Raw genomic sequence first — 25,634 nt, forward strand, 5'->3', positions numbered from 1 at the left:
AAGAGCTACTTCCTTGTGTACACAATTGTGTGGGTCCAAGGTCACTGACCCCACAGTCGGTCCCCAACAGTATGGCTACGTTGTAGGGAAGGTCTATTTTCAGGTTTTTTTTTTTTTTTGCGGGTCATGAACTCTGGGCCTGGGTGCTGTCCCTGAGCTCTTCAGCTCAAGGTTACCACCCTACCCCTTGAGGCAAGCCCTACTTCCCCTTTTCTAGTGATTAATTGGAGATGAGAGTCTCATGTTCTTTTGTGCCTGGGCTGGCTTTGAACCTTGATCCTCAGATCTCAGCCTCTTGACTAGCTAGGATGACAGGCGTGGGCCACTGCACCTGGCTTATGTTTAGTTTTTTGAGGAACTGCCAAAGTTCCTTCCAGAGTGGTTGTACTAGTTTACATTCCCACCAGCAGTGCAGTAGGCTTCTTTCTCCACAGCCCCACCAGCATTACCATCTGATTTTTTTTTTTGGGGGGGGGGGGTTATGGGGCTTGAAATGGGCCTGGGCGCTGTCCCCAAGCATTTCATCTCAAGGCTACTGCCCTACCCTTGAGCCAAGCCCCACTTCCTCTTCTAGAGGTAAACTGGAGATAAGAGTCTTCCACTTGATTTTTTATCTTGGCTTTTTCTATGTATGTGGTACCAAGGAATTGAACCCAGGTCTTCCTGCATGGTAGGCTAGGCAAGCACTTTTACCAGCAGGCCAAACTCCCGGCCCCAGGATATTCGGATTTAAACCTATGCAGGTGTGAGCCACCAATCCCTGGCTGGTGCCTGGTAGGCAGGAGAGGGCCCCTAAATGCTGGTGGGCAAAGCTGGAGCCCCCGGTACAGTCTGCCTATGTGCATGGGCAGCCAGCGAGCATGCCTGACGGGGGCAGTCTCCCTTCCCTAACTCGCCAACCTCTCGAGTTGGCTTGGCTTGCCCAGTGTGGGGGCATCACGGTGGGCTAATGGATGGGTGCTTCTTCTGGTTGGGCCCCAGGATGAGGGGCAAGCTCTGCAGCAGCTGCCTGGACCCCCGCCAAGGGGCCCTTGGTGGGCTGGACTTGGGTGGGAAGCCAGGGCTGGCTCCCTGCCAGCGGCTGCTGCTGATGTGCCAGGAGGGGTCGGTCACCTTGCCGACCCTGCCGACCCGCTGCGGATGCGGAGCGGTAGCCGGCGTCTTGGCCAAGGCCACCTGCACGCCACCCGGCAGAGCGGCGAGCGGCGGCCGGCGAGGACCGCTGCCCGCCGCGGAGGCCGGGCCGTCGGGAGCCACCCCGCCCCGCCCGGGCCCTCTGGCCCCCGGGACCGGCCCAGCGCAGTCGGCGGGGCCCCGTCTTCCTCCCCCTCCCGCCCGGGCCCCCTGGCCCCCGGGACCGGCCCAGCGCAGTCGCCGGGGCCTCTGTCTTCCTCCCTCTCGGGTCCAGCACGCGTGCCCGCTGACCTCAACGCAGGCAACCGGGTACCGGGCGGGGGCGCCCTGCGAGCTCGGCCCGGCCGGCGGCGCGGCTCCAGGGCTCCGGGGCTCCACGCGCTGGCGCCCTTCCCCGGCCCTCAGGGCCCCACGTGCAGAGCGGACCCCCGGCTGCCCTCTCAGTCCCAGCGCGACCGCGGCGGCCCGGGCAGGGAGGGGCGTGGGAGCGGGGCCCTCCTCACCCTCGTCTTCCGCGGGGGCTGTGGGGAGCAGCGCCTAAGGGCTGCCGAGGCCTCGCAGCCGTCAAGGTCGGGACAGCCGACAGCCGGGCGGCTCCGGGAGGCCGGAAGGGAACGCGAGGCCCCGCCCCGCCGCCCCGCGAGGCCCCGCCCCGCCGCCCCGCGAGGCCCCGCCCCCGTCCATTGTTGGCCAGTGCGCACGCGCCGGCCGCCCACCTTGGCCGCTGGCTGACGTAAGCCTGAGGGGCGGGCGGAGAAGTGGAGATGGGGGCGCCCCGCGCCGGCTGCCTAGAGCGGCTGCCCGGCGAGCGGCGCGCCGGAAGCGGAAGCGAGGTCGGGCTCGGCCTCTCGAGCGGCCATCTTGGGAGCTGGGGCGGCGGCGCGGCGGCGGCGGCGGCGGCGGCGGCGGCGGCGGCGGCGGCGGCGGCGGCGGCGGCGCGTGCGGTGGGTTCGGTCCCGGCGCGGTGCGGCTCTCCGGCGCGGGCCCCGCTCGTCCGCGCCCTGCTCCGGCTTCGACCACGGCGAGCCCGAGCGCGGCGGCGGCCCACCTGCGGCGACGGGGAGAGGTGAGCGCGCGCCGGTCGCCGGGACCCCGGCGGGCGCGGGGCGCGGGCCTGGGGGGCTCCGCAAGGCCCGTCCTGGCCCCGGCCGGCGCCTCCCTGCGCGCACACGAGGCGGTTACGGCGGGCGCCGGCGGCCCCGGCCGGAGATGGCTCATCGGCCAGGTTGGGCTCGGTCGGTGGCGGCGGGGTCTCCCGCGGCCTCTCGTGGGTTGGCCCTGCGGGGAGGACCTGGCGGAGGAGCCCGCGCTCGTCGTGGCGGACGTGTCGGGGCCGGGGCGCGGCTGCCGTTGAGCCCTGAGCAGTTAGAACCCCTGAGAAAGCGCGGGCTGGGCGTGGGGCCCCGGGTCGTAGGGCAGGAGGCCCGGGCGGGGCCGAGCCGGCGCGGCGCCCCGGGCAGTGAGCTTCCCACCCTCTCCACTCGACCCCCGTGGGCGTGGGCCTCACCCAGCAGCGCCAGCCTCGCCAGTGCATAAAAATGTGCCTGTTCGCTCGTAGGCAGAGGTACCGGCCCGTGTCCAGTCCAGGTGAGTGGAGCTGGGGCCGCCTGGCTTGAGGATGCCAGGGTTACCCTGGGTCTTCAGGCAGGGCTGGACATGGATGCCTAGAGCCTGCAGGCGGTCGTCTCTACTTCGTGGCTCCCTTGTCCTCTATGACAGCTCCATTCAGGGGTGTGTGTGTGTGTGTGTCTCTGTCTCTCTGTCTGTCTGTCTGTCTGTCTCTCTCTCTCTCTCTCTCTCTCTCTCTCTCTCTCTGTCTGCCCGCCCATCCTTCTGCGTGTCATGTCTGCCTGCTTCTGAGGCTGCCTCCAGCCCTAGGCTTCCATCCAGCCAGACTTCGGTGGAAATCCTGGGCCTGGGTGTGTCACATGCCCTCCTGGTCAGTCAGGCCAAGGTCCCTCATCATCACCTGACCTCTTGTGTGCATAAAGAGATGTCCAGAGGAAGAAGGAACAGGAAGAATAGCTGATGGTTAGCCACCCCATTGGCACAGTGGCTTGGCATTGGAAAGACCTGTGGCCTTTTCTTTTTTGTTTGAAACCAGGACTCAAACTTGGTACCTGAGGTTTCACTCATTGGCACTGTCAACTAAGCTACACTTCCATCCTCACACCTGTGGTCTTGGTAATGGTTCGGGCTGCTTCCCATGAATTTTCTTTTTGTGTGTGTGTATGAATATATTAATCTTTACCACATTTGTGGTTTCTTTCCTCCTCCCTCCTTCCCCCTCCCTCCCCCTCCCCCCTTGGAGGGTTTGAACTTGGCCTGGACACTGTCCCTGAGCTTTTCAGTCAAGGCTATCACTCTACCCCCTTGAGCCACAGCTTGCCACTTCTGGTTTTCTGGTGGTTAATTGGAGATAAGAGTCTCACTTTTGTGCCTGGGCTAGCTTTGAACCTCAATCCTCAGATTTCAGCCTCCTAAGTAGCTAGGATTGTAGGCATGAGCCACTGGCACCCAGCTTGGGCTCCCTCCTACTCCTCAGTCCTGGGACTTGAACTGAGGGCTTGAGCACTGGAGCACTGTTCTTGGACTTCCCTCAAGGCTAGCACTCCACGACTTGAGCCACAGCACCACTTCCAGCCTTTCTATGTATGTGGTCATTGTGCATGCTAGGCAAGCACTCTATCACTAGGCCCCACTCTTGGCCCGGGTTTTATTTTTATTTATTTATTTTGTGGGTCATGGGGCTTGAACGCCTGGGTGCTGTCCCTGAGCTCTTTAGTTCTAAGCTACCGCCCTGCCCTTGGGCCAAGCCCCACATCCCATTTTCTAGAGGTTCATTGGAGATAAGAGTCTCAGGTCCTTTTGTGCCTGGGCTGGCTTTGAACCTTGATCCTCAGATCTCAGCCTCCTGAGTAGCTAGGATTACAGGCGTGATCCACCGAGGCTTGGACTTTTTTTTTTTTTTTACAAAAAAGGTGGGGGAAGGACTGCCACTTACTGGTAGAGTGCTAGCCTTGTGCACAGAGAGGCTCAGGAACGCTCCCTGGGTCCTGGGTTCAAGCCCCAAAGACTGGCAAAAAAAACAAAACAAAACAAAAATCCCAACAACCAAAAACCAATTTGGGAGTATCATTAGTATACCAAACCTGTTCTATCCATGGAGACCTGGTTTGAAGATTATCTTCTTACTGTGATTTCACATTTTAATTCCCTCCCCCACCCTTTCTTTTTTCTCCTGTTCGTCCTACTATCGTATTTTGAGTGGGGAAAATGGGGAGAAACAGACACTGCAGTTCTGTGGAATGGACATGAGAGAAGCATTATTCTGAGTGAGATAAAGGAGAGATAGTGTGGGAAACTTGAGTAGTTGAATCATAAACACCACCTTAAAGATTTTGTGTCCTAAACAGCATTTGCAGTTGAGTGGCAAAACACTTGCTTAGCATGCATGAGTCTCTGGGTTTGATCTACAGCACTGCAGAAAAGGAAATGAGAGGGAGGCTGGGAGCCTCGTTGGTTACATTTGTCATGCTAGCTGCTTCAAGGAGGCTGCTCTCTGAGGATTGTGATCTGAAGCCAGCTTGAGCAGAAAAACCTGACTGGCTCTCCAACGAACCAAGCAAACTGCTGTAATGGTGTGGTACACCAACTGTGAGCGCAAAGCCCTGAGTTCAAGCATTGCTTTCAAACATGAGGTGGGGAGTGGGGGGGAGAGGAGTGAGTATGACAGAGAAGTTTGCCTGTGATTGACTCAGCTGGGTTCATTTTCTGTGGCTATTCACTAACTCATTAAATGTCTACTCTGGCCATTTAGATCCAAACACAGATGGCATTTGTATTAGCCACAGTTAGTTGTTTTGTATATGTGTAATACCAGCCTCAGATACAACCGTTTCAAAGAAAGAACATGTCCTGTGTGGTGGTTCTGCTTGTAGGTATTGGACAGTAGGAAACTTGGAGCAGGTTTTGAGGGATGTGGCTCAGATCAAGTGGGGAAGAATGTAGATACATTGTCTACCCACCGGTAGACTGCTAGGAAGCGGCTGGGAGAAGGAGTTGATGGACTGGGCTGTGTGTGGGCCCTTGGGAATCAATATGGCTGGCTAGGACTGTTTTGAGGAATCAGTGGAGAGATGGTGATGCTGTTGATCAGATTGGCTATGGGAAGGTCCTGAAGGGCCTTTGTGGAGACCAGAGGAACAGAAAGGAAGCTGTTGTGGTTGGTAGGAGAAGAGAAGAGGTCCTGGTGAGGAGCTGTGTGGGCAGTTGTGCACCTGGAAAATGGGGGTGAATCTAAGTGACCACAGGCCGGTAAGCCTAGCTGCCTAAGAGACCAAGAGCCAAGCCAGCTCAGGAGAAAGGCCCACGAGACCTTGTGCACTCCAGTACTAGGCCATGAACTGGATTGTAGTTGTTTTCCTTAAGCGCTTTCCCTCGGGGCTCCATTATACTCTGTCACTTAAAGCACTTTAACTTTTGGGGAGTTAATTGCAGATAGTCTTATCCACTTTTCCTGCCTAGTGTGTGCATTTGCCACTGGCATTGTCCCTTTCCCCTCCCTTCCCCTTTGCCAGTCCTGGTGCTTGAATTCAGTGTCTGGGTACTGTCTAAGCTTTCTTGTTTTGTTTTTGCTTTTTGCTTAAGGCTAGTGCTCTACCACTTAAGCCACAGCTTAATTTCTACCTTTTTAGTAGTTAATGGAGATAAGAATCCTGCAGACAGCTGGAGGCTGAGATCTGAGGATCACAGTTTGAAGCCAGCCTGGGCTGGAAAATCCTTGAGACTCATCTCTAATAAACTAGCTAGGAAAAGCTAGAATTGGTGCTGTGGTTCAAGTGGTAGAGTGCTTAGCCTTGAACACAAAGAGGCTCACTGGCTTTCCTGCCCAGGCTGGCTTTGAACTGTGATCATCAAAATCTCAGCCTTCTGAATAGGGTTTTTGGGTGTGAACTTGTGAATCAGCCACTGGCAACCGGTGTAGTAACTTTTTTCTTTTTCTTTTTTTTGGGGGGGGGCGGGAGGGAGGGTCAGTGCTGGGGCATGAATTCAAAGGCCTGGGTACTGCCCCTGAGCCTCTGTGCCCAAGGCTAGCAGTCTATTGCTTGAGCCACTGTGCTGCATCCAGCTTTTTCTGAGTAGTTTATTGGAAATCAGAGTTTGGGGACTTTCCTGCCTGGGCTGGCTTTGAACTGATCCTCAGACCACAGCCGCTCCAGAGTAGCTAGAATTACGGGCTTGAGCCACCAGCGCCTGGCCATGGTCATCTTTTTGACTGAAAGTTTGATCTGCTTTAAAGCTGACTCCTGACCTCTTCCTGGGCCTAACCCTGTCTCTAGCCATCCCCATCCCCTGCTCTTCACTGTGCTTGGCCCCCATACAGCCATTAGGGTTCTTCCCTAGGCACACTTCCTCTGAACGTGAGTACCTCCAGAATCTGTTTCAGAACTTCTGCATTAACTTGCCTCATAGCTTCTCTTGGACTTTGCTGATTAAACGTCTGCTGAAAGGCTTTCAGGGCAGGGAAGGGGGCATGGTTCTTGTCAGTTTCCTTGGTAGTAAAGCTCCGTTGTTAAGGGGTTGCTGAACACAAGAGTTAGAAGGCTGTGCTGCTGCTCTCTTGTGTGGCTGCTGGTTAGTCCAGGGTAGCTTCATCAAATCTTCCCAGAATCCATTGAGTGAATGCATTTTTTATTTGTTCATATAAATTATTTGAGAATGAGGCTTTGCAGTTCTCTTTGTTAGGAACTCAGTAAGGTATGTTGAGTAAATGAAGTAGGTGGGAGGAGAGAGGAAAAAACGAGAATCGGGTCAGGACTTGATTGCTGGTGGGCTGCAGAAAGGAAAGTAGAGGATTGGTTATGGGTGAGGAAAGCTGTAAGTCTGTTGTTCTCTGTAAATCGAGATGCTTGTTTTTAATAGATGAGCAGCAACAGCAATAAGAGAGCTCCAACGACAGCGACACAGAGGCTGAAGCAGGACTACCTTCGTATTAAGAAAGACCCGGTGCCTTACATCTGTGCTGAGCCCCTCCCTTCAAATATTCTCGAATGGTAAGGCTCTGCATCCCTGTTCACCCGCACCACTATTTCTTTCACCTGAGCTTCCCCCAGTCTGCTGGCAGGCCTGGTCTTGTCATTCGAGAGGCAGTTCTGCACTCCAGAGGCCTGTCTCTAGTTTCTAGTTTTCCCCAGTGGATGACATGCCAAGGAGTCCTGTTTGGGTAGAGTTGAAGTAAAAGACCAAGATGCTGGGGGCTCATACGAGTCATCCTTGCTGCTCAGGAGACTGAAATCCAGAGGATCTCCAGCACTACTAGCAAAAGGTAGGGCTAGAAGCTGGCTTACTTGGTGGACTATCAGCCTAACCAGAGAGTGAAGAGAATGAGGCACTACACCACTCACACCCCCACACCCAAGAAAAGGGGGGCTGGTTAGAGTGCTTGCCTAGCATGCACGAAGCCCTGGATTTGGTTCCTCAGAACCACATACACAGAAAAGGCTAGAAGTGGCACTGTGGCTCAAGTGGCAGAGCACTGAGTTCAAGCACCAGGACTGGACACACCCTCTCCCCTTCTCCCTCTCCCCCTCCCTCTTGCCCTTCCCTCTTCCCTCCCCCCCTCCGCCCCTTCCTCCCTGCCTTTCTCCCCCTCCCTCATGCTGGTCTACGTGCCATCCCTGAGCTTTTGTGTTCCAGACTGATGCTCCATAGCTCCACTTTCTGGCTTTTCATGGTTAATTGGAGATAAGAGTCTCAGACTTCTTGCCTGGGCTGGCTTTGGACCATGATCCTCAGATCTCAGCATCTTGAGCAGCTGGGGTGACAGGCATGAGACACTGCGCATTTTCTCTTCGTTTGACAGTTCTTTTGTCCTGTTCTTTAGGAACTACTCTCTCCTACCCCAATCCAGAGGAAAGACTTGTGTAGACAGCCTGCTGTATGTATAGGTCAAGGGTCTCTTCAGCCTACCCACTGGTCAGTATTAGGTGGACTCATTGTTAGATTAACTACTATGAGCCAGATGCTGGTAGGCGGTCTCAGGAGTTGAGATGTGAGGGTTATAGTTTGGAGCTAGCCTGGGCACACAAATCTGAGAGACGCTTAGTTCCAGTTAACCAGGGTCAAGTGGTAGTGTGCCAGCTGTGACTCAGAAAAGCCAAGTGAGAGTGAGTCCCTGAGTACTGATGCAAGGGGAGAAAATGGTTTATTATTTTGAAATGACTGGAGAATCAGAAGAGGGAAAGAGGTGTGTGGGGTAAAAGTCTACAGGAGCGGGGAAGGCTTTCACTCCCCAGCAGGAAGATACTGTTTTTGTTTGTGCGCGTGCACACACACACACACAAGTACCAATACTGGGGCTTGAACTTATGCTCTGTCACTGGAGTCATACTTTCAGTGTGGTATTTTGCTGCTGGGTTAGGATCAGGCAGACTTTCCTGTGGTGTTGAACCACAGCCCTCACATCTCAGCCTTCTGAGTAGGATTACAGGTGTGTGTTACTAGTGTCGGCCCCCGGCACAGTTTGATGACTTGATGACAGTGTGAAGTATTGTCCAGGAAGCTCATCGGAGATTCGGTGACGTGTTGGTTTTTGTTTTGCTTGTTTTAAATTTTATTTATTTTTTTGTTTATATGGTATCAAGGAAGGAATTGAACACAGGGCCTCATGCATGCTAGGCAAACACTCTACCACTAAGCTACCTTCCTAGCCTGACGTCTTTTGTTGTTGTTGTTGGTTGTGGGGCCTGGGTGTTGCCCCTGAACTCTTCAGCTCTAGGCTACCACCCTACCCCTGGAGCCACAGCACCACTTCCAGTTTTCTTTCTTTCTTTCTTTCTTTCTTTCTTTCTTTTTTTTTTTTTTTTTTTTTTTTTTTTTTGCCAGTCCTGGGCCTTGAAATCAGGGGTGAGCCACTGAGCCCAGCCCTAGCCTGCCTATTTGGTTTTTGGTAATACTGCAGATTTAACTCTGTTTCCTGCTTGTTAGGCAGGTGCTCTACCACTTGGACTACATCTTGAGCTCTTTTTGCATTGGCTATGTTTGACTTGGAGTCTCACCTTATGCCAGGGTTGACTTGGACTTCAGTCCTCCATTTGTGCTTCCTCATGGTAGTGACTCTGTGTTTTCTCCTGCTGCTGAGATAACAGTGGTGTATCATCTGTGTGTGTGTGTGTGTGTGTGTGTGTGTGTGTGTGTGTGCGTGTGTGCGCGCGTGTGCGCGTGAGAGAGTGTGAGTGTGTGTGTGTGTGAGAGAGAGAGTGAGTGTGTGTGTGTTTGTGTGTGTATGTGTGTGTGTGTGTGGTGGGGGATGCTGGTCCTGGGGCTTTTGAACTCAGGGCATGGGCACTGTCCCTAAGATTCTTTCTTTCTTTTTTCTTCCAGTACTGGTACTTGAACTCAGGGCCTGAGCACTGTCCTTGGGTTTTCTCAAGGCTAGAGCTCTACCGCTTGAGCCACAGCACCATTTCCAGCTTTTTCTGTGTATGTGGTACGGAGGAATCGAACTCTGGTCTTCATGAATTCAGGGCAAGCACTCTACCACTAAGCTAACGGTCCTGGCCCCACGTCCCTAAGTTTCTTTTGCTCAAAGAATCACTTGAATCCCTGCACCACTTCTGGCTTTTTCTGAGTAGTTGATTGGAGATTGGTCTAATGGCCTTGGGCCAGGAATTTGGCATAGTAGTAGACTGCCCAGCATGCACAAAAACCTGGGTTCAGTTCTTTGGTACCGTATACATAGAAAAGCCAGAAGTGGTGCTGTGGCCTAAGTGGTAGATCAGTAGCCTTTAGGAAAGCCCACAGACAGTGGTCAGGCCCTGAGTTCAAGCCCCAGGACTGGCCAAAAAAAAAAAAAAAGTCTGATGGCTTTTTCTGTCTAGGCTGGCTTCAATTCTCAGGTATCTGCCTCCTGAGTAGCTAAGATCATAGGCCTGAGCCATGAGCATCTGGCTCTGAGCCACTTTGGAGACGAGTTGGGGACTTTAGCCCAATCTGGTCTTGAATTGCAGCCTTCCCATTCCCTGTTTGCCTGGCTCTCTTGAGGCCGTCCTGTAGGCACTTCTGCCTAGAACTGCTCAGCTGCGGGCTCCTACGAAAGAGGGTTTGACACATGCCTTGCTATGTGCACCCTCTTGTCAGGGTGATGAGTGCCAGCTCGGGATGGCAATGTTGAGCTGCTGTAATTCTGTCACTGGGGGCTGAGGGAAGAATCCAGCCCTGTCTAGTTAGGAACTTGCGTGTGCTGAGACCTGTGTGGGACCTAGCCTCCTACGTGCAGTAGATGTGGGCTGCTGTGTCAGAAGGACATCAGCCCCAGTCTTCTCACTTGAATAAGAACTGTGATCATTCACATTTCCACGTGAGTGCAGCCTAGCACCAAGCCACTTAGTGGTTCCTTGGCCCCTTTAATACAAAGTGGTAACTTTAAAAAAATAGTACAGTTCGCCCTTTGTATCTGCGGCTTCTGTATTCATGGGTTTAGTCAATTACCATGAAAATATTCAGAAAAAAAATTGTGGCTATCCTAGACATAATTATTCCCTAAACAGTGCAGTATTATTTACAGAGTATTTTTGCTGTTTTTATTTTTATTGTTTTTGGTATGGTAAGTACTATAAAATACTATAAAGGCACTAACCTTGAGCATAAAGTGCCCAGACCATGAGTTCAAGCCTAAGGACCGGGGGGGGGCGGGGGGGGGAATGTCAAGGCCATGATTCTACCACTTGAGCCACAGCTTTTCTATGTATGTGGTGCCAAGGAATACAATCTGGGACTTGGTGCATGCTAGGCGAGCACTCTGCCACAAGGTCACTCCTGGCCTAGTGTACTATTTTATGTAAAGATTTTGAACATCTGTAGGTTTGTTTGTGTGTTTGTATGCTGAACTTGGGTGCCTGAGGCCTGGCTTTGCTTTTCCACCCAGACCACTTAAGCCACAGTTCCACTTCTAGCTATTTGGCAGTTAATTGGAGATAATCTCACAGACTCTCCTGCCCACGCTGGCTTTGAACCGTGATCCTCGGATCTCAAACTCTTAAGCAGCTGGGGCTAGAGATGTGAACCAGCTGCACCTTTATAGGTCTTGACTGTCTTGTTACTGATTCTTGGATACTTACTGAAGGATCCCTGCAGAACATCAGCCAGCAGCTAGATCATATGATCTCACTGTCACTAAAGCCACTTACACGCGTGTCCTGGTTAGTGACACGGAGAAGTGGTCTCTAGTTGTAACTTCTGTCATGGCTCATTTTACTTGCCTCATGCTCTTCTGTTCTGTTTGAAACCTGTAAGGCCCTAACACCTTTCTATTGAGAGCCAGCACCTTGTTTATTTATATGAGAAGGGATGTAGTATCCTTAGTGTTGCTTCTGGTTTGAGTTTGAGCTCTATGTAAGGACTCTGGGGACAGTCAGTCAAGAGTTGTCCCCATTTTACATGCTCAAGGACAGCTGCTCTGAGGGGAAGCCCATTTCTGGTTCTTGGAGGGACCACAGACATTGGGACAGCATACTAGCTTTACTCTACCAACTGTGTCCTACTTAGACTATGCATAGTACAAAAGACATAAATTCTCTTTTTTTGTTGATTATTAGGCTTGAACTCTGGGCTTGGGCACTGTCCCTGGGCTCTTCAGCTCAAGGCTACCACCCTGTCCCTTAAGCCACAGCCCCACTTCCCTTTTTCTAGTGATTAATTGAAGATAAGCATCTCACTTTAGTGTCCTGTGCTGGCTTTGAACTTCAATCCTTAGATCTCAGTCTCCTGAGTAGCTAGGATTGCAGGTGTGACCCACTGCGCCTGGCTATAAATTCATCATCATTATTATTTTTTGTCCTGAGCTTGAACTCAGGGCCTGAGCACTGGCCTTGGACTTGATCAAGGCTGGAGCTCTACCACTTGAGCCTTAGCACCACTTCCAGCTTTTTTTTCTATATATATGGTACCAAGGAATTGAACCCAGGTCTTCATGCATGCCAGGCAAGCACTCTACCACTAGGCCAAACTCCCGGCCCCTAAATTCATTATTTTTCTATGCAAGTCTTCAAGTTCCTTTGTGATTGGGTGTGTGTCTGGTGTTGGTTCTGTGTCTTGAACTCAGGGCTTCCTGCTGTCACTTGGCTTTTTCTCTCAAGGTCAGTGTTCTTCTATTTCAGCCACACCTCTGTTTCTGCTGCCCTGCCCCTCAGTTAACTGGAGATGAGGTTCTCGTGCACAAATTTCTGCATGGGTTGGTTTCAGATTCCTCAACCTTCTGAGTAGCTAGGATTGCAGGGGTGAGCTGAGCTTACTAGCATCTGGCTTGAGACTGTGTCTTACTGTGTGGTCCACCAAGTTGGCCTTGAGATCATTATCCTTTTTTTGTTTTAAGTCAGTCATAGGACTTGAACTCTGGGCCTGGGCGCTGTCCCTGAGCTCTTCAGCTCAAGGCTACTGCCCTACCACACTGGGCCACAGCACCACTTCTGGTTTTCTGGTGACTAATTGGCGATATGAGTCTCATGGTCTTTGGTACCTGGGTTGGCTTTGACTGGTGATCCTCAGATCTCAGCCTCCTGAGTAGCTAGGGTCCCAGGCGTGAGCCACTGCACATGGCTCATGACCCTTCTTTTTAATGCTTCCCTGGTAAAATTTAAAATTTTGCAAAATCAAGCGGGGCATGTGGCCTGGTGGTGGAGTACGTGCCTGGGTTTGATTCCTTGGTACTATGTACACGGAAAAGCCGGAAGTAGTGCTGTGGCTTAAGTGGTAGAGTGCTAGCCTTGAGGAAAAGGCATCCAAGTACAGCCAGTGGCTCACACCTGTAATCCTGCCTACTGAGGAGGCTGAGATCTGAGGATCTTGGTTCAAAGCCATCCCGGGCACGGAAGTCCATGAGACTCATATCTGTTTAACTACCAGAAAACCTTAAGTGGCACTGTGCCTCAAAGAGTAGAGCGCTAGCCTTGAGCTGAAGGGTCAGGGACAACACACCCAGGCCCAGGATTCAAGCCCCACAACCAACCAACCAAAAAAAAAAAGTGCCTAAGTATAGTACCCAGGCCCTGAGTTCAAGTCCCAGGACCGGCAAAATTGTAGTTGAGGTTAATACCAGAGAGACTGAACTTTGTGGAAGGTTCTGCGTGCTTCTGTGAAAGCAAAAGAACTGTGTGGAAACCTAGAGAATAGGTGAGATCCTGCCGTAGCACGGCTAAGGCTGGTGGTAACACAGGAGACACAAGTGCTTGGGACTGTGCTGCTGGTATCTCCCGGTGGCTCTGTATTGACTGTGAACGTAGTTCTGGCAGGTCCCTGACACCCAGCCTTGAACGCGACTCAGGTTCTGGAGAATTTGCAGCCTTCAACTGTAAATAATGTTCTTTTCTCTCTCTTAGGCACTATGTTGTCCGAGGCCCTGAGATGACTCCTTATGAAGGTGAACAGAACAAAGTCTAAATTCCTGTCTATTAAACGTCTCATATTAAAAATTAGGGGCCGGGAGTGTGGCCTAGTGGTGCAGTGCTTGCCTAGCACGCACGAAGCCCTGGGTTTGATTCTTGCGAACCACACACAGAAAAAGCCAGAAGTGGTGCTGTGGCTCAAGTGGTCGGTTAAGTAGAACTTGTTTGGGACATATTTCTTCAAATTGTAGAATTGTTTGAATAGTTTCATTTTTATTAGTGTGTTTAAGTCTTCTTTCCTTCCTACCTTCCTCTCTCTTTCTTCTTTTTTGTCACTTATGAGCCTTGAACTTAGGACCTGGTGCTTTCTCTGAGCTTTTGCGCCCAAGGCCAGTACACTACCACTTTGAGCCATAGCTCCACTTCAGGTTTTCTGGTGTTTAATTGCAGACGAGAGTCTCATGGACTTTCTACACAGTCTGGCTTTGCTCCTCAGATCTCAGTCTCTGGAGTAGCTAGGGTTACAGGTGTGAGCCACTAGCATCTGGCTAGGATGCTAAGTCTTTAGGGATCATCTGCAAATATCTGTGTTTTACCATCTATTATCAGAGCTGGGAAATCCAGGTTGTAATAGACAATACAGTGAGGTCTTATTCTTGTATTTCAGAGGCCTAGTTTATGTTAAACATTTTCAGTATCATAAGATACTCAGAATGGTCTCTGGGCTAACTGGACCCTTGAGTGGATGGGCGCTGAGACTAGGAGAGACACAGTATTGGTCTTACCTCTCCTAATTGCTACCAGGGCTGACCCTGGGTCTGCACCCGTCCCCTGTTTTTCTCCTTTAGTTGTGTGTCGAGTAGACCCCCCCTCACCTGGTGCTTGTCCAGCGGTCTGATTCTTCTCTTTAGAAAGGCAAACATGTTGGTGCCATGAATGTCTTTGCATTTGGCTCTTGGTGCCTCGGTCCATGAGAACATCTTAAGGGTCACTGTTGATGAGGGTTTTCCTGGGTCCTTGATGCCTTACAGTAGGGCAGGAGATGGGAGGTACCTGGTGTCTATCATCTTCCCGAAACCAAGAGCCATTTCTTTGATGTGTGTGTGTGTGTGTGTGTGTGTGTGTCTTGGACTTTGAACTCAGGCTATGGGGACTCTAAGCTTTTGTGCTCAAGGCTATCATTCTACCACTTGAGCCACAGCTTCACTTCTGGGTTTTTGGTAGTTAATTTGAGGTAAGAGTCTCCTGGACTTTCCTGTCAGGATGGCTTTGAATTGTTATCTTTAAGATCTCACCTTCTTGGGGCTGGGAGTTTGGCCTAGAGGAGTGCTTGCCTCCCATGCACAAAGACCTGAATTCGATTCCTCGGTACCACATACATAGAAAAAGCCGGAAGTGGTGCTGTGGCCCAAGTGGTGGGGCTCTAGCCTTGAAAAAACCCAAGGACAGTGCTGAGGCCCTGAGCTTGAGCCCAGGACTGGCAAAAAAAAAAAAAAAAAAAAATCGGGGCTGGGAGTTTGGCCTAGTGGTAGAGTGCTTGCCTAGCATGCACGAAGACCCAGGTTCGATTCCTTGGTACCACATACATAGAAAAAAAGCTGGAAGTGGTGCTGAGGCTCAAGTGGTAGAGCTCTAGCTTTGAGAAAGTCCAAGGACAGTGCTCAGGCCCTGAGCCCAAGCCCAGGACTAGGGGGAAAAAAAATCTCCACCTCTTGGGGCCAGGAGCGTGGCCTAGTGATAGAGTACTTGCCTAGCATGCACAAAGCCCTGGGTTCAATTCCTCAGTGCCACATACACAGAAAAAGCTGAAAGTGGTACTGTGGCTCAAGTGGTAATGGTAGCCTTGAGAAAGCCCGAGGACCGTGCTCAGCCTGGCCCTGAGTTCAAGCCCAGGACTATTTACGTATGTGTATATAGATATTTTTTTCAACCTCTTGAGAAGCTAGGGTTACAGGCAGGAGCCTTTGATGCCCAGCTTCTTTGCTGCTATGTCACATTTGGCCTCAGAGTTGAGCACAGTTGAGACACATGTTTTCTGTCCTGCTTCTTTGGAAAGTGCTTGTGTGCTAGTTTTTTGCTGATTTTCTGACTTGGCTTCTCAATGGTCTTAAAATATGTGTGCTAGCTCTAACGCCTTCTGTCCATTTGTGTGTGTGTGTGTGTGTGTGTGTGTACATGTGTACGTATGTGTGTGCTAGGTATGCCTTCTGTCCATTATGTGTGAGTGTGCTTGTGCTCTAGGTGTAATGTCTCCTGTCTTATCATGTATATGCGTGCGTGCTAGGTGTAATGCCTTCTGGCCATCAGGCTGGCCTCAGAGGTAGCACTTGTCTCACACTGCCCTTTCTTGTTAACTTCACTGATGTTCCTGCATGTCCTTGGGGTGGAGTACAGAGGAAGCCAGCCCAGGTGTCCCATGTCTCTTTGAGGGGAAGTAGACCGAGGAGTGGCAGGTGGGGGAATAGCCAGGACTCGGTCTTGAAGACATGTATGTCTGGGGTTCATAGCTTGGAGAGCCAGCCAGCATGTGACTTGTAAGACAGCCACACTCCTGAGGGAAGAGTCCAGCGAGGTGGAGGCCATGCTGCCAAGGAGAGGTCAGACACCCCCTGAGACATGGGGATGAGCTTGAGGGCAAAGGACAGCAGGCTGAGCAGGGTGGCCTTGGAAGGGTGGACTGGAGGGGGCTGAGGCCGTGACAAGGCTGACAAGTTTCTTTCTGTTTGGATGCAGGTGGCTATTATCATGGAAAGTTAATTTTCCCCCGAGAGTTTCCTTTTAAGCCTCCTAGTATTTACATGATAACTCCCAGTGGGAGGTTTAAGTGCAACACCAGGTAAGCTTCCGGGGCTGCAGTGCTTTGAGAGTTAGGGGACTGTGTGCTCCTACTTACCAGCCCTTTTCTTGCAGGCTGTGTCTCTCCATCACGGATTTCCACCCCGACACCTGGAACCCGGCCTGGTCTGTCTCCACCATTCTTACTGGGCTCCTGAGCTTCATGGTGGAGAAGGGTCCCACTCTGGGCAGCATAGAGACTTCAGACTTCACGGTGAGGCGAGCCTGAGGCCTCCCAGCACCATGGCCTCCTCTCCTCCCTGCTCCTGTGTCCTGATCACCTGCGGAGACTGCTTTGCTTTGCAGTCTTCTCCCTGTCTGCCTCTGCCTCCATCCTGCTTTTGTCCATGCTAGTCCTCTCATCCCTGGGCTCCTCTTGAGGAGGTTTTGAGAGGTTTGTGAGGGGAAGCCCAGCAACCCAGCTTATTCTCTTCAAGGGGCTGAAAAGGCTCATGAAGATACCACACGAAAGACAGGAGTGTGCAGTGTGACTGCTCTTCTATCAGGGGGGTGGGGGATGGGATGGGGCTTTGGGGCTGGGGGATTTTGCTGATTAGCTGTATTTTGGTTTTCTTCATGGCTTTTTTGTTTGTTTTTTAACATGGTTCAAGCTAGAAGGAAGTATCTCATCAACTTGGCTTTTACTTCTCTGCATTCCATCTAGTTTCTTTCTTTCTTTCTCCCTCCCTCCCTCCCTCCCTCCCTCCCTCTCTCTCTCTCTCCCTCTCTCTCTCTCTCTCTCTCTCTCTGTCTCTTTCTTTCTTTCTTTCTTTCTTTCTTTCTTTCTTTCTTTCTTTCTTTCTTTCTTTCTTTCTTTCTTTCTTTCTGTATGCCAGTACTAGGGCTTGAATTCTGGGCCTTTTGCTCACAGCTGGCACTCTGCCACTTGAACCACAGCTCCAGCTTTTTTTTTTTTTTTTTTAGTCAGTTGTGGGGCTTGGACTCAGCCTGGGCGCTGTCCCTGAGCTCTTCAGCTCAAGGCTAAGGACTCTAGTGCCCAGGCTGGCTTTGAAATGATATCCTCAGATCTCAGCCTCCTGAGTAGCTAGGATTAAGCCGCCTTGCCCAGCTAGTTCCAGCTTTTTGTTGGTTAATTGGAAATAAGTCTCTTGGATTTGTCACTCATGCTAGTTTTCTCAGATCTCAGCTTCCTGAATAGCTAGGATTTCAGGTAGGAACTATAAAGGGACAGCTTAATCAATCCATTCTTTTGCGTTGGCTTATCTCTTTACTCCACCTGGCCCTTAGTGTTTTCTTGTCCTCCATGCATCCTATAGGGCAAGCACAAAACCAACCAATCCTGGTTTTAGGTACTTAATGTCTTAAGTTGTAATTGCTTTAGCTGTTGATGCTTCTTCCTCTTCTTTGTGTGGGTGTGTTTTATTGTTGAGGGAGCTGTTGTTTCTAGCCTGCTTGTTCTGGTATTGCTATGATAGAAAAGTCCACAATGACACGACACAGTGCGCGTCTTTTTTTTTTTTTTTTTTGCCAGCCCTGGGCCTTGAACTTAGGGCCTGAGTCCTGTCTTTGGGGCTTTCTGAAGGCTGGAGCTCTACTATTTGAGCCACAGCACCACTTCTGGCTTTTCTATGTATTTAGTACCAAGGATTCGAACCCAGGTCTTTGTGCATGCTAGGCAAGCACTCTACCACTAGGCCAAACTCCCGGCCCCACAGTGGGAGTCTTAATTGAATACTGGAGAAGAACTGTGTGGAGCCTGTCTGAGAGCCAAGAGTCAGACTACAGAGCATTGGAATCACCTACAGACAGCATCTGCAACATTTTATGGTGATGGGCACAAACCTTTTTTTTTTTTTTTGCCTGTCCTGGGCTTGAGGTCAGGGCCTGAGCACTGTCCTTGGGTTTTCTCAAGGCTAGAGCTCTACCACTTGAGCCTCAGCACCACTTCCAGCTTTTTTCTAAGTATGTGGTACCAAGGAATTGAACCCAGGTTTTCATTCATGCTAGGCAAGCACTCTACCACTAGACCAAACTCCTGACCCCCCCCCTTTTTTGGGGGGGGTGAGTCTTGGGGTTTGAACTTGACCTGGGCACCATCCCTGAGCTCTTCAGCTCAAGGCTGCAACCCTACCCTTGAGCCAAGCTCCGATTCCCATTTTCTAGAGGTTAATTGGAGATAAGAGTCTCAGGTCCTTTTGTGCCTGGGCTGGCTTTGAACCTTGATCTCAGATCTCAGCCTCCTGAGTAGCTAGGATGACAGGTAAGAGCCACCACGCCCTGCACCAAACCTCTCTTGCAGAGCAGAGATGATGTCATCTGAGAGGTTAGTAAGGCGATAGGTTTCAGAGTGTGAGGAGAAAGCTAGGATCCCCCCCATGTGTGTGGAGGTGATTTCTTGAAATGGAAAGGACAGGCAAGTTCTTCGCCTTGGTGGAACATAAGGGGATAGAACTCCCTCTCCACCCACCCTGCTTTTTTTCTACAAGAGGGTTGTCCTAGCCAAACCTACACTTCAAGAGAAGTAGGTTGATATACTGAAAAATTTTAAGTCTTAAATCCGTCAGGAAGGTCAGTGTGTTCCAAAGCTGAGAAGAGACCTTTGAGTCTCACCAGGGAGTCACCCTGACGGAGACCCACCTTGTTTCCAATTCTGAGCTCAGTATTCCCGAAGTCTTGGTATGAACAGGAAGGAATTCCTCCAAGTTTACCTGTGAGGATCATGGAAAGATGAAATTTTGGCCGGCAGTGTGGCCCAGTGGTAGTGCTTGATAGCACGCGTGAAGACCTGGGTTCAATTCCTCAGTCCCACATACACAGAAAAAGCTGGAAATGGTGCTGTGGCTCAAGTGGTAGAGCTCTAGCCTCGAGGAAAAGCCCGAGAAAGTGCTCAGGCCCTGAGTTCAAGCCCTAGGACTGGCAAACAAAAACAAAAAAAACAGTGAATATTTTTGGAGCCATGGGTTGGCAAAAGAATCAGCTGAGCCAGTGGCTAGTAGTCTCTTACCTGTGATTATGCGTCTTCTCTACACTCACATCTGAGCTGAAGTAACCCCTGCTTTCTCAGAACAGGCCACATTTACCACAGTTCTAGTGCTCACAAGAACGTGTCTCTTGGCCAGCAGGGGTGTCTCATGCCTGTCATCCTAGCTACTTGGAAGGCTGATATCTGAGGATCATGGTTCAAAGCTGCTCAGTCATCAAAGTCTATGACAATCTTATTTCCAATTAACCACCAAAAATTTGGAAGTGAAGCTGTGGTTAAAGTGTAGAGCACTAGCCTTATGCAAAAAAGCTCAGGGACGGCCGGGAGTTTGGCCTAGTGGTTAAAGTGCTTGCCTAGCATGCATGAAGACCCGGGTTCGATTCCTCGGTACCACATACATAGAAAAGAACCGGAAGTGGTGCTGAGGCTCAAGTGGTAGAGCTCTAGCCTTGAGAAAGTCCAAGGACAGTGCTCAGGCCCTGAGCTCAAGCCCAGGACTGGCAAAAAAAAAAAAAAAAAAAAAGCTCAGGGACAGCATCTAGGCCCTGAGTTCAAGCCCTAGGACTAGTAAACACACAAAACCAGAATGTCCTGAGACAGGAGAAACATTTCCTGTGACACCAGTAAAGGCAAATGACGTAGCTAGATAGAAGGGCATATACACTGCTGCTGCCACAAGCAGCAACTTTTGTCATTTATGAGACTTGAACTCTGGGCCTGGGCGCTGTCCCTGAGCTCTTCAGCTTAAGGCTATCTCTACCCCTTCTTGTCAGTTGTTAATGTAGAGGTAAGCCTTCATGAGACTTGTGTGAAGAGCAAGCATATTGTGTTTTTTATAGTATGAAGGTACAGGGCTTTGACCCTATAGTAATCCGTTTTTAAGATTTGAAGGAATTAAAATTAGCTCAGGAAACATTAGAGGTTTGGAGGTAGACTGTCAGTGGTGGGGACTATTGGGGAAGAACTGGGCTGTCGGGATGGGGGGTGTGGGGGGGGGAAGGAGGTTGAAACCGTAGATAGTTTGTAGCTGTGAAGCTTGCTGGAGGGTGCTATTTTTGTGGAAGGTGGACAGAATGATGGAGGGGGTGAGTTGATTGACACAGTGTAAATGTGGGATACTTCACAATGAACTCCTCCTGTATACCTGGTGCAAGCTAATGAACAGTAACTTTCTGACTGATACATTTCCCTCTCTTTCTTCCTAGAAAAGACAGCTAGCAGCACAGAGTTTAGCATTCAATTTAAAAGATAAAGTCTTTTGTGAATTATTTCCTGAAGTGGTGGAGGTAAGAAGGCAAAGTTTGGGGCTGGGAATGCAGCTTAGTGGTAGAGGGCTTACCTCGCATGCGTGAAGCCCTGGGTTTGGTTCCTCAGCACCACATATACACAGAAAAGGCCACAAGCGGAGCTGTGGCTCAGGTGGTGGAGGGCTAGCCTTGAGCAGAAGCAGCTCAGGGGCAGTGCCCCGGCCTGACCGACAAAAGAAAAAGAAGGCAGAGTCTTGATTTTCTGTTGAAAACTTTCAGATGTTGTTCCTCCCAGAAGGACTTCAGGCCCTTGTGTGAGGTACAGTGTGCAGGGGTATTTGCGCTGGCCGTGCCCACAGGGCACGCTCGTGTGTGTTGGCCGTGACTAGAGTTGCACCCTTGGCCACGTGCACAGGCGCACACAGATCCTCTTCCGGGATCTCAGTGGTGCTGAGGCTGAAGCCTGCGGGGTAGCATGTGCGGGCACTGGCTGCTGGGCCTGTCCCTAGGGTTTGGGGCTTCCTGCCCGGTAGGCTATGTGAGGCTGCATGAGCTGCTCCAGAAGTAAAGGCAGCGCATAGGAAGCCTGTGGAGCTGAGTGCCCTGAACGGTGCAGTGAGGAGGGGCACTGGACTGACTGCTGTGCAGGTCTGGGTTCTTGGTTCAGTAGTATTTCCAGCCCAGAGGCATAGGGCAGTCATTTACATTTACCTGTAAACTGGGGGTAAGGAGCTCTGCCCATCTTGGGGGGGGGGTGTCAGGCTTTGGTGGGGGCAGTGGTGGGGATTGTGGCAGTGGTGTATGTGTGGTAGGGTGGTGGGCTGTGGAGAGCTCCATTTCTAGGTGGTGGTTCTGGGGCTCTGGACTTCTGAGAACGGGAGTGCTGCTTCCAAGGGAACGTTACTGTTCATGTCAACGGAGGGTTCTTTTTTTTTCTCTCAGGAAATTAAGCAAAAACAGAAAGCACAAGATGAACTCAGTAGCAGGCCCCAGAGCCTCCCTCTGCCAGACGTGGTTCCTGACGGGGAGACACACCGCGGCCAGAATGGGATCCAGATCCTAAACGGGCATGCACCAGGAGCTGGCCCTAACCTGGCAGGGCTCCCACAGGCCAATCGGCACCACGGACTTCTGGGCGGCGCCTTGGCGAACTTGTTTGTTATAGTAGGGTTTGCAGCCTTCGCCTACACGGTCAAGTACGTGCTGAGGAGCATAGCACAAGAGTGAGGAGGGAAAGCCCTAACCGATGGCCCCTGGGGCACAGCAAACTTAACGTGGGCAGGCCAGACGTGGGACGTGCTGCCAGTGCAGGGCAGCCCACCGGACTTCCAAGTTTCACTTTCTAGAAACTCTGAAAAGAAAGCGAAAAACCAAAATGTGTGATTTGGAGGAGATGCAAGATCCAAGCTTCCTCTTCTCACTCTGTGTGGTGCAGTGTCTGTGGGGGCAGGCATTGGCTAGGGTCCCTCATGCTATGGTTTTATAGCTTATCTCCTGTGTTGTCTTTGGACCTGTTTAGTAAACTTGTTTTTCATTTTATTAGATTTGGTCACTTAAAAATATAAAACTCATTGCCTATCAAATCCTGTGTGTGTTCTTGGCAGACCTGATTCTTACAAGGGATGGGGCGAAGGCACATCCTGTTGAGTTGGTCGTGGACTTGAATCTGGGCCTGGGCGCTGTCCCTGAGCTCCTCAGCTCACGGCTTCTACCATGCCCCTGGAGACCCAGCATCACTTCCGGTTTTCTGGTGGTTAATTGGACTTGCACACCCGGGCTGGCTTTGAACTGCGGTCCTCATGTCTCAGCCTCCTGAGCAGCTAGGATTTCAGGCATGAGCCGCCGACGCCCAGCTGTGGGGTACGATCTCAGTGGGACTCAGTTGCCTTGGCCTTGACAGCTGTGAATAGGGATGCCAGAGATTTGGCCTCACAGTCAAAATGTGCTTATAGTCGGAGGGAAACAAATGCCTTCTAGAGAATATTTACCTGTTTGTTTTTTAAATTTTTATTTCATTTTGTGCCAAGGAGCTTTAGCTCTGATTTCTAGCATTAGCTGTTGCTGGTCACTTGAGCCATACCTCTAGTCTGGTATTTTGTTAGTGTATTGGAGATGGGGTCTTGTGGACTCTGCTACCCTGGCAGGCTTTGAGCCCCAATCCTCCAGTTCTCAACCTCCAGACTTCTAGAATTACTGGTTTCTGTCAGCGCAGAAGAATCCACTTGTGACCACCAGGTGTCGCTGTTGGCTTAAAGCAGCTGCCGACAACGGTGGCCGTGTGGGATTGAAGCCATCGGCCCCTCCCTAGACCTTTGTCCTCTTGCAGCTCTCTAGGTGTGTGGGGCTGGAGGGTGGTGTGTGGTGGCAGAGCCTTTTTCTTGAATTGCTCGTGTTTGACTGTCCAGAGGCTCACCTTGCTTCTGTGATGGTCCAGAAAGGGTGGGGGAGGGGTGGTTCTGTGCACTTTAAGGCCTCCCTAGCATATGCCCACCATAGTGGGCGTGAACTCTGGGCCTAGCACTGTCCCGAGCTCTTCAGCTCAAGGCTAGGGTTCTACCTCTTTGAGCCATAGCACCACTTCCAGTTTCCTGGTAGTTCATTGGAGATGAGTTTTGCAGACTTTTGTGCCATGATTCTCAGAATTCAGCTTTCCCAGAACCACTATGGTGCCGGGGGTGGGGGGGGATGATTATAGGTGTGGACCACCAGCCCCTGGCTTGGTTTTCTTTACGTATGGGCTGCGCTGTCCTGGGTCAGGTGACCTGGGGAGGTGGTGATGGAAGAGAGCCTACCTGAAGAAGGCACAGTCATCGTTCTCGTTGTCAGGCCCCTGGGCTCCCTGTGTGACCAGCCTCTCTCCTTCTTGGTGTTTGTGTGTAATGAGGCTACCCAAATGTGGGTTAAATTGTTAGGGAAAATGGACTTTTCTGGGGCAGCCTGTGCAGGCAGCGATCCAGGATCCAGGAATGGGCCACAGGTCACTCTGGCCCCATCGGATTCACAAACCAACCGAATTTCAGAGGCCACTGGTTTAGTTGAAGTACAGCCTGCGTGCTCATCTCCGACTTGTTTTCTGGGTCAGGCCTGAGTAGCATGGGTTTGGTACACTGGTGCTACTGTCAACAGGTAGGAAGGCGTCCTCCGTGATACCAGGGCCTGGGCCTGGGTCTGCCTGCCCAAGGGGTGTCTATTGTATGGAGAGCTGAGAGGTATCTGTTGTGTGTTGTATGTTATGTATTGTGGGGATGGCTGAGGGGTATCTGTGTGTTGTGTGTTGTATGTTGTGTGTGGGGATAGCTGAGAGGTGTGTCTGTTGTGTGTTGTATGAGAGGTATCTTGAGTTGTGTCTGTTGTGTGAGTGGATTGCTGAGCTATCTGTTGTGTGTTGTGTGTGGAGAGAGCTGAATGGTACCTGGGTTTCAGGGCTGGAGCTGCTGGAGCGGGGCTGCCCCGTTCCAGTCTAGGAAACCTCAGCTCTGGCACTGCCTGGAGCCCCTGGTCTTCAGTGGAGGGAGACGCGATGCTGCCCACGTGCCTTGCCTACACAGCCAGCAAAGAAAAGGTGACCGCTCTCCTGGCTGGTGGTGTCCCTGTTGTCAGGAGGGTCCTTGATGGGCCATCGGGTGCTCCTGACTCCTCCTTGTGTAGCCCTTCAAAGCTTTCGTTCCATGTACAGAAAGGGAAGCGTTTGCTTCAGCAAGCCTCTGACTGCTTGTTTGAGCCCTTAGGGTTTTGTTACAGAGCCAGGCTTGAGGGAATGGCTCTCTCTACAGAGAAGTAGTGGGCAGCTAGCTAGGGCGTGGAGGAGGAGATTCTGTCTCCCGTGGTGGTTCATGGCAGGGCAAAGGTCCCTGCGACTTGAGGTGGATGATGTCCTTACAAAATTTGCTGGGTGAGGGGACACAAGCTAGAAAGCTTGTACCTTGGGCGCAGTCTACCCCAGCTCAACGCCTCACCGGGGGCCCTGGCTCTGCTGTGGTGCCCTTCGGACAGCCGGGTCCTACCTTCCAGGGCTGTGTGCTCGGGAGGCTGGCTGCCTTCAGCACGGCCACTCAGGCCTCAAAAGAGCCGGCCCACCAGGATGCAAGGAGAGGCCCACCAAAGGCAGGAAGCCTCATCTGCGAGGATCTTAGGCCCTTTTCCTGCCTTGATCCAGGGTAGCGGGCATGGGTCTGACCCTTTCCCACTCCAGGCCGCCTGGGTCTCGCCTAGAGATGGGCATGCTGGGGTTCCAGACGGCCCTCCACCTAGAAGCAGCTCACTGGAGGCCTGGGTCCCTCCAAGGTTCTGTGACAGTTTGAAGGCTCCGGGGTTAGCCTCTGCTTCCTCTAGAGATGGCACTGCCTGGAAACCTCCCAGCCACTCTTGTTCTTGCACGGTGCTGTCTGCATGTGGGCTGCGTGGCTGTCCTCTGATCACTTGTACCCTAGGTCTGGGGACGGGACAGTCTCAGCATCCTGGTGCACGCCTGTGGGCCAGGCACAGCCACAGGACGTTCGTGGGAAGCCCTTGATTAATGGGGGTTCCTGGCCCAGCCTCATGAAGCCCCCCTATTCAGAGTTGAGTCCAAGAGGGCTTTTTGCTTGGCTTGTTCCCAGCTGACGCACGCTGTGCAGTCCAGAGTGGCTAGCAGGACTCCTCTCCAGGAGGACAGATACCATGAGAGGAAGTTCCACTGGCCGTAGATCTGATGAGGACTTGGCCTGGTACTAATTCTAATTTCCTTGAAGGTTAGGCCCGGGTGTGTGGGGGGGGTACTGCTGGCCCAAGAGGGCAGGCAGTAAAGGTGAGGTGGGGTTGAGGGTAGGATGGACTCCCACCTTCCTGAGCTATGCCTTTGTGCTGAGGTTCTGCCTCTTCCTGAAGGCCTGCTTTCCCCTTTGTTGGGGATGGAGCTGGCTCAGCGCCTGGGCAAAGGAATGGTGAGGAGCGTTCCTAGGTGTGCGATGGAGGGATGCATCTCCTGGAGACCCTGGACCAGTGCCGCAGGGGTTCACGGGAGGGGACCCGCCTGAGAAGGCCAGACAGCAGGGCGGGTAGGACAGTTTTCAGTTTTGAAAGGCCAGGGAGCTGCCCCGCCAGCCTCTCAGC

At 51.8% G+C, this 25,634-nt stretch overlaps 1 protein-coding gene across 2 annotated transcripts; it reads left to right on the forward strand.

Moving 5' to 3' along the window:
- The first annotated feature begins 2,069 nt into the window (after positions 1-2,069).
- Positions 2,070-22,126, forward strand: Ube2j2 (ubiquitin conjugating enzyme E2 J2). 2 transcript variants are annotated; one of them, XM_090336046.1, is made up of 8 exons: positions 2,294-2,359; positions 2,693-2,721; positions 7,060-7,190; positions 13,512-13,552; positions 16,251-16,353; positions 16,428-16,566; positions 20,502-20,582; positions 21,486-22,126. In XM_090336046.1, the coding sequence occupies exons 1-8, from the start codon at positions 2,344-2,346 to the stop codon at positions 21,768-21,770; spliced, it is 825 nt and encodes a 274-aa protein (XP_090192172.1). In that variant the 5' UTR covers positions 2,294-2,343; the 3' UTR covers positions 21,771-22,126. The 2 variants fall into 2 exon arrangements, with proteins under 2 accessions (XP_090192173.1, XP_090192172.1); XM_090336047.1 differs by lacking the exons at positions 2,294-2,359; positions 2,693-2,721 and adding an exon at positions 2,070-2,200.
- The last annotated feature ends 3,508 nt before the right edge of the window (positions 22,127-25,634 follow it).

Source organism: Megascapheus bottae, chromosome 6 (genome assembly GCF_031878675.1).
Source record: "Megascapheus bottae isolate mThoBot1 chromosome 6, mThoBot2.hap1, whole genome shotgun sequence".
NCBI lineage: Eukaryota > Metazoa > Chordata > Mammalia > Rodentia > Geomyidae > Megascapheus > Megascapheus bottae.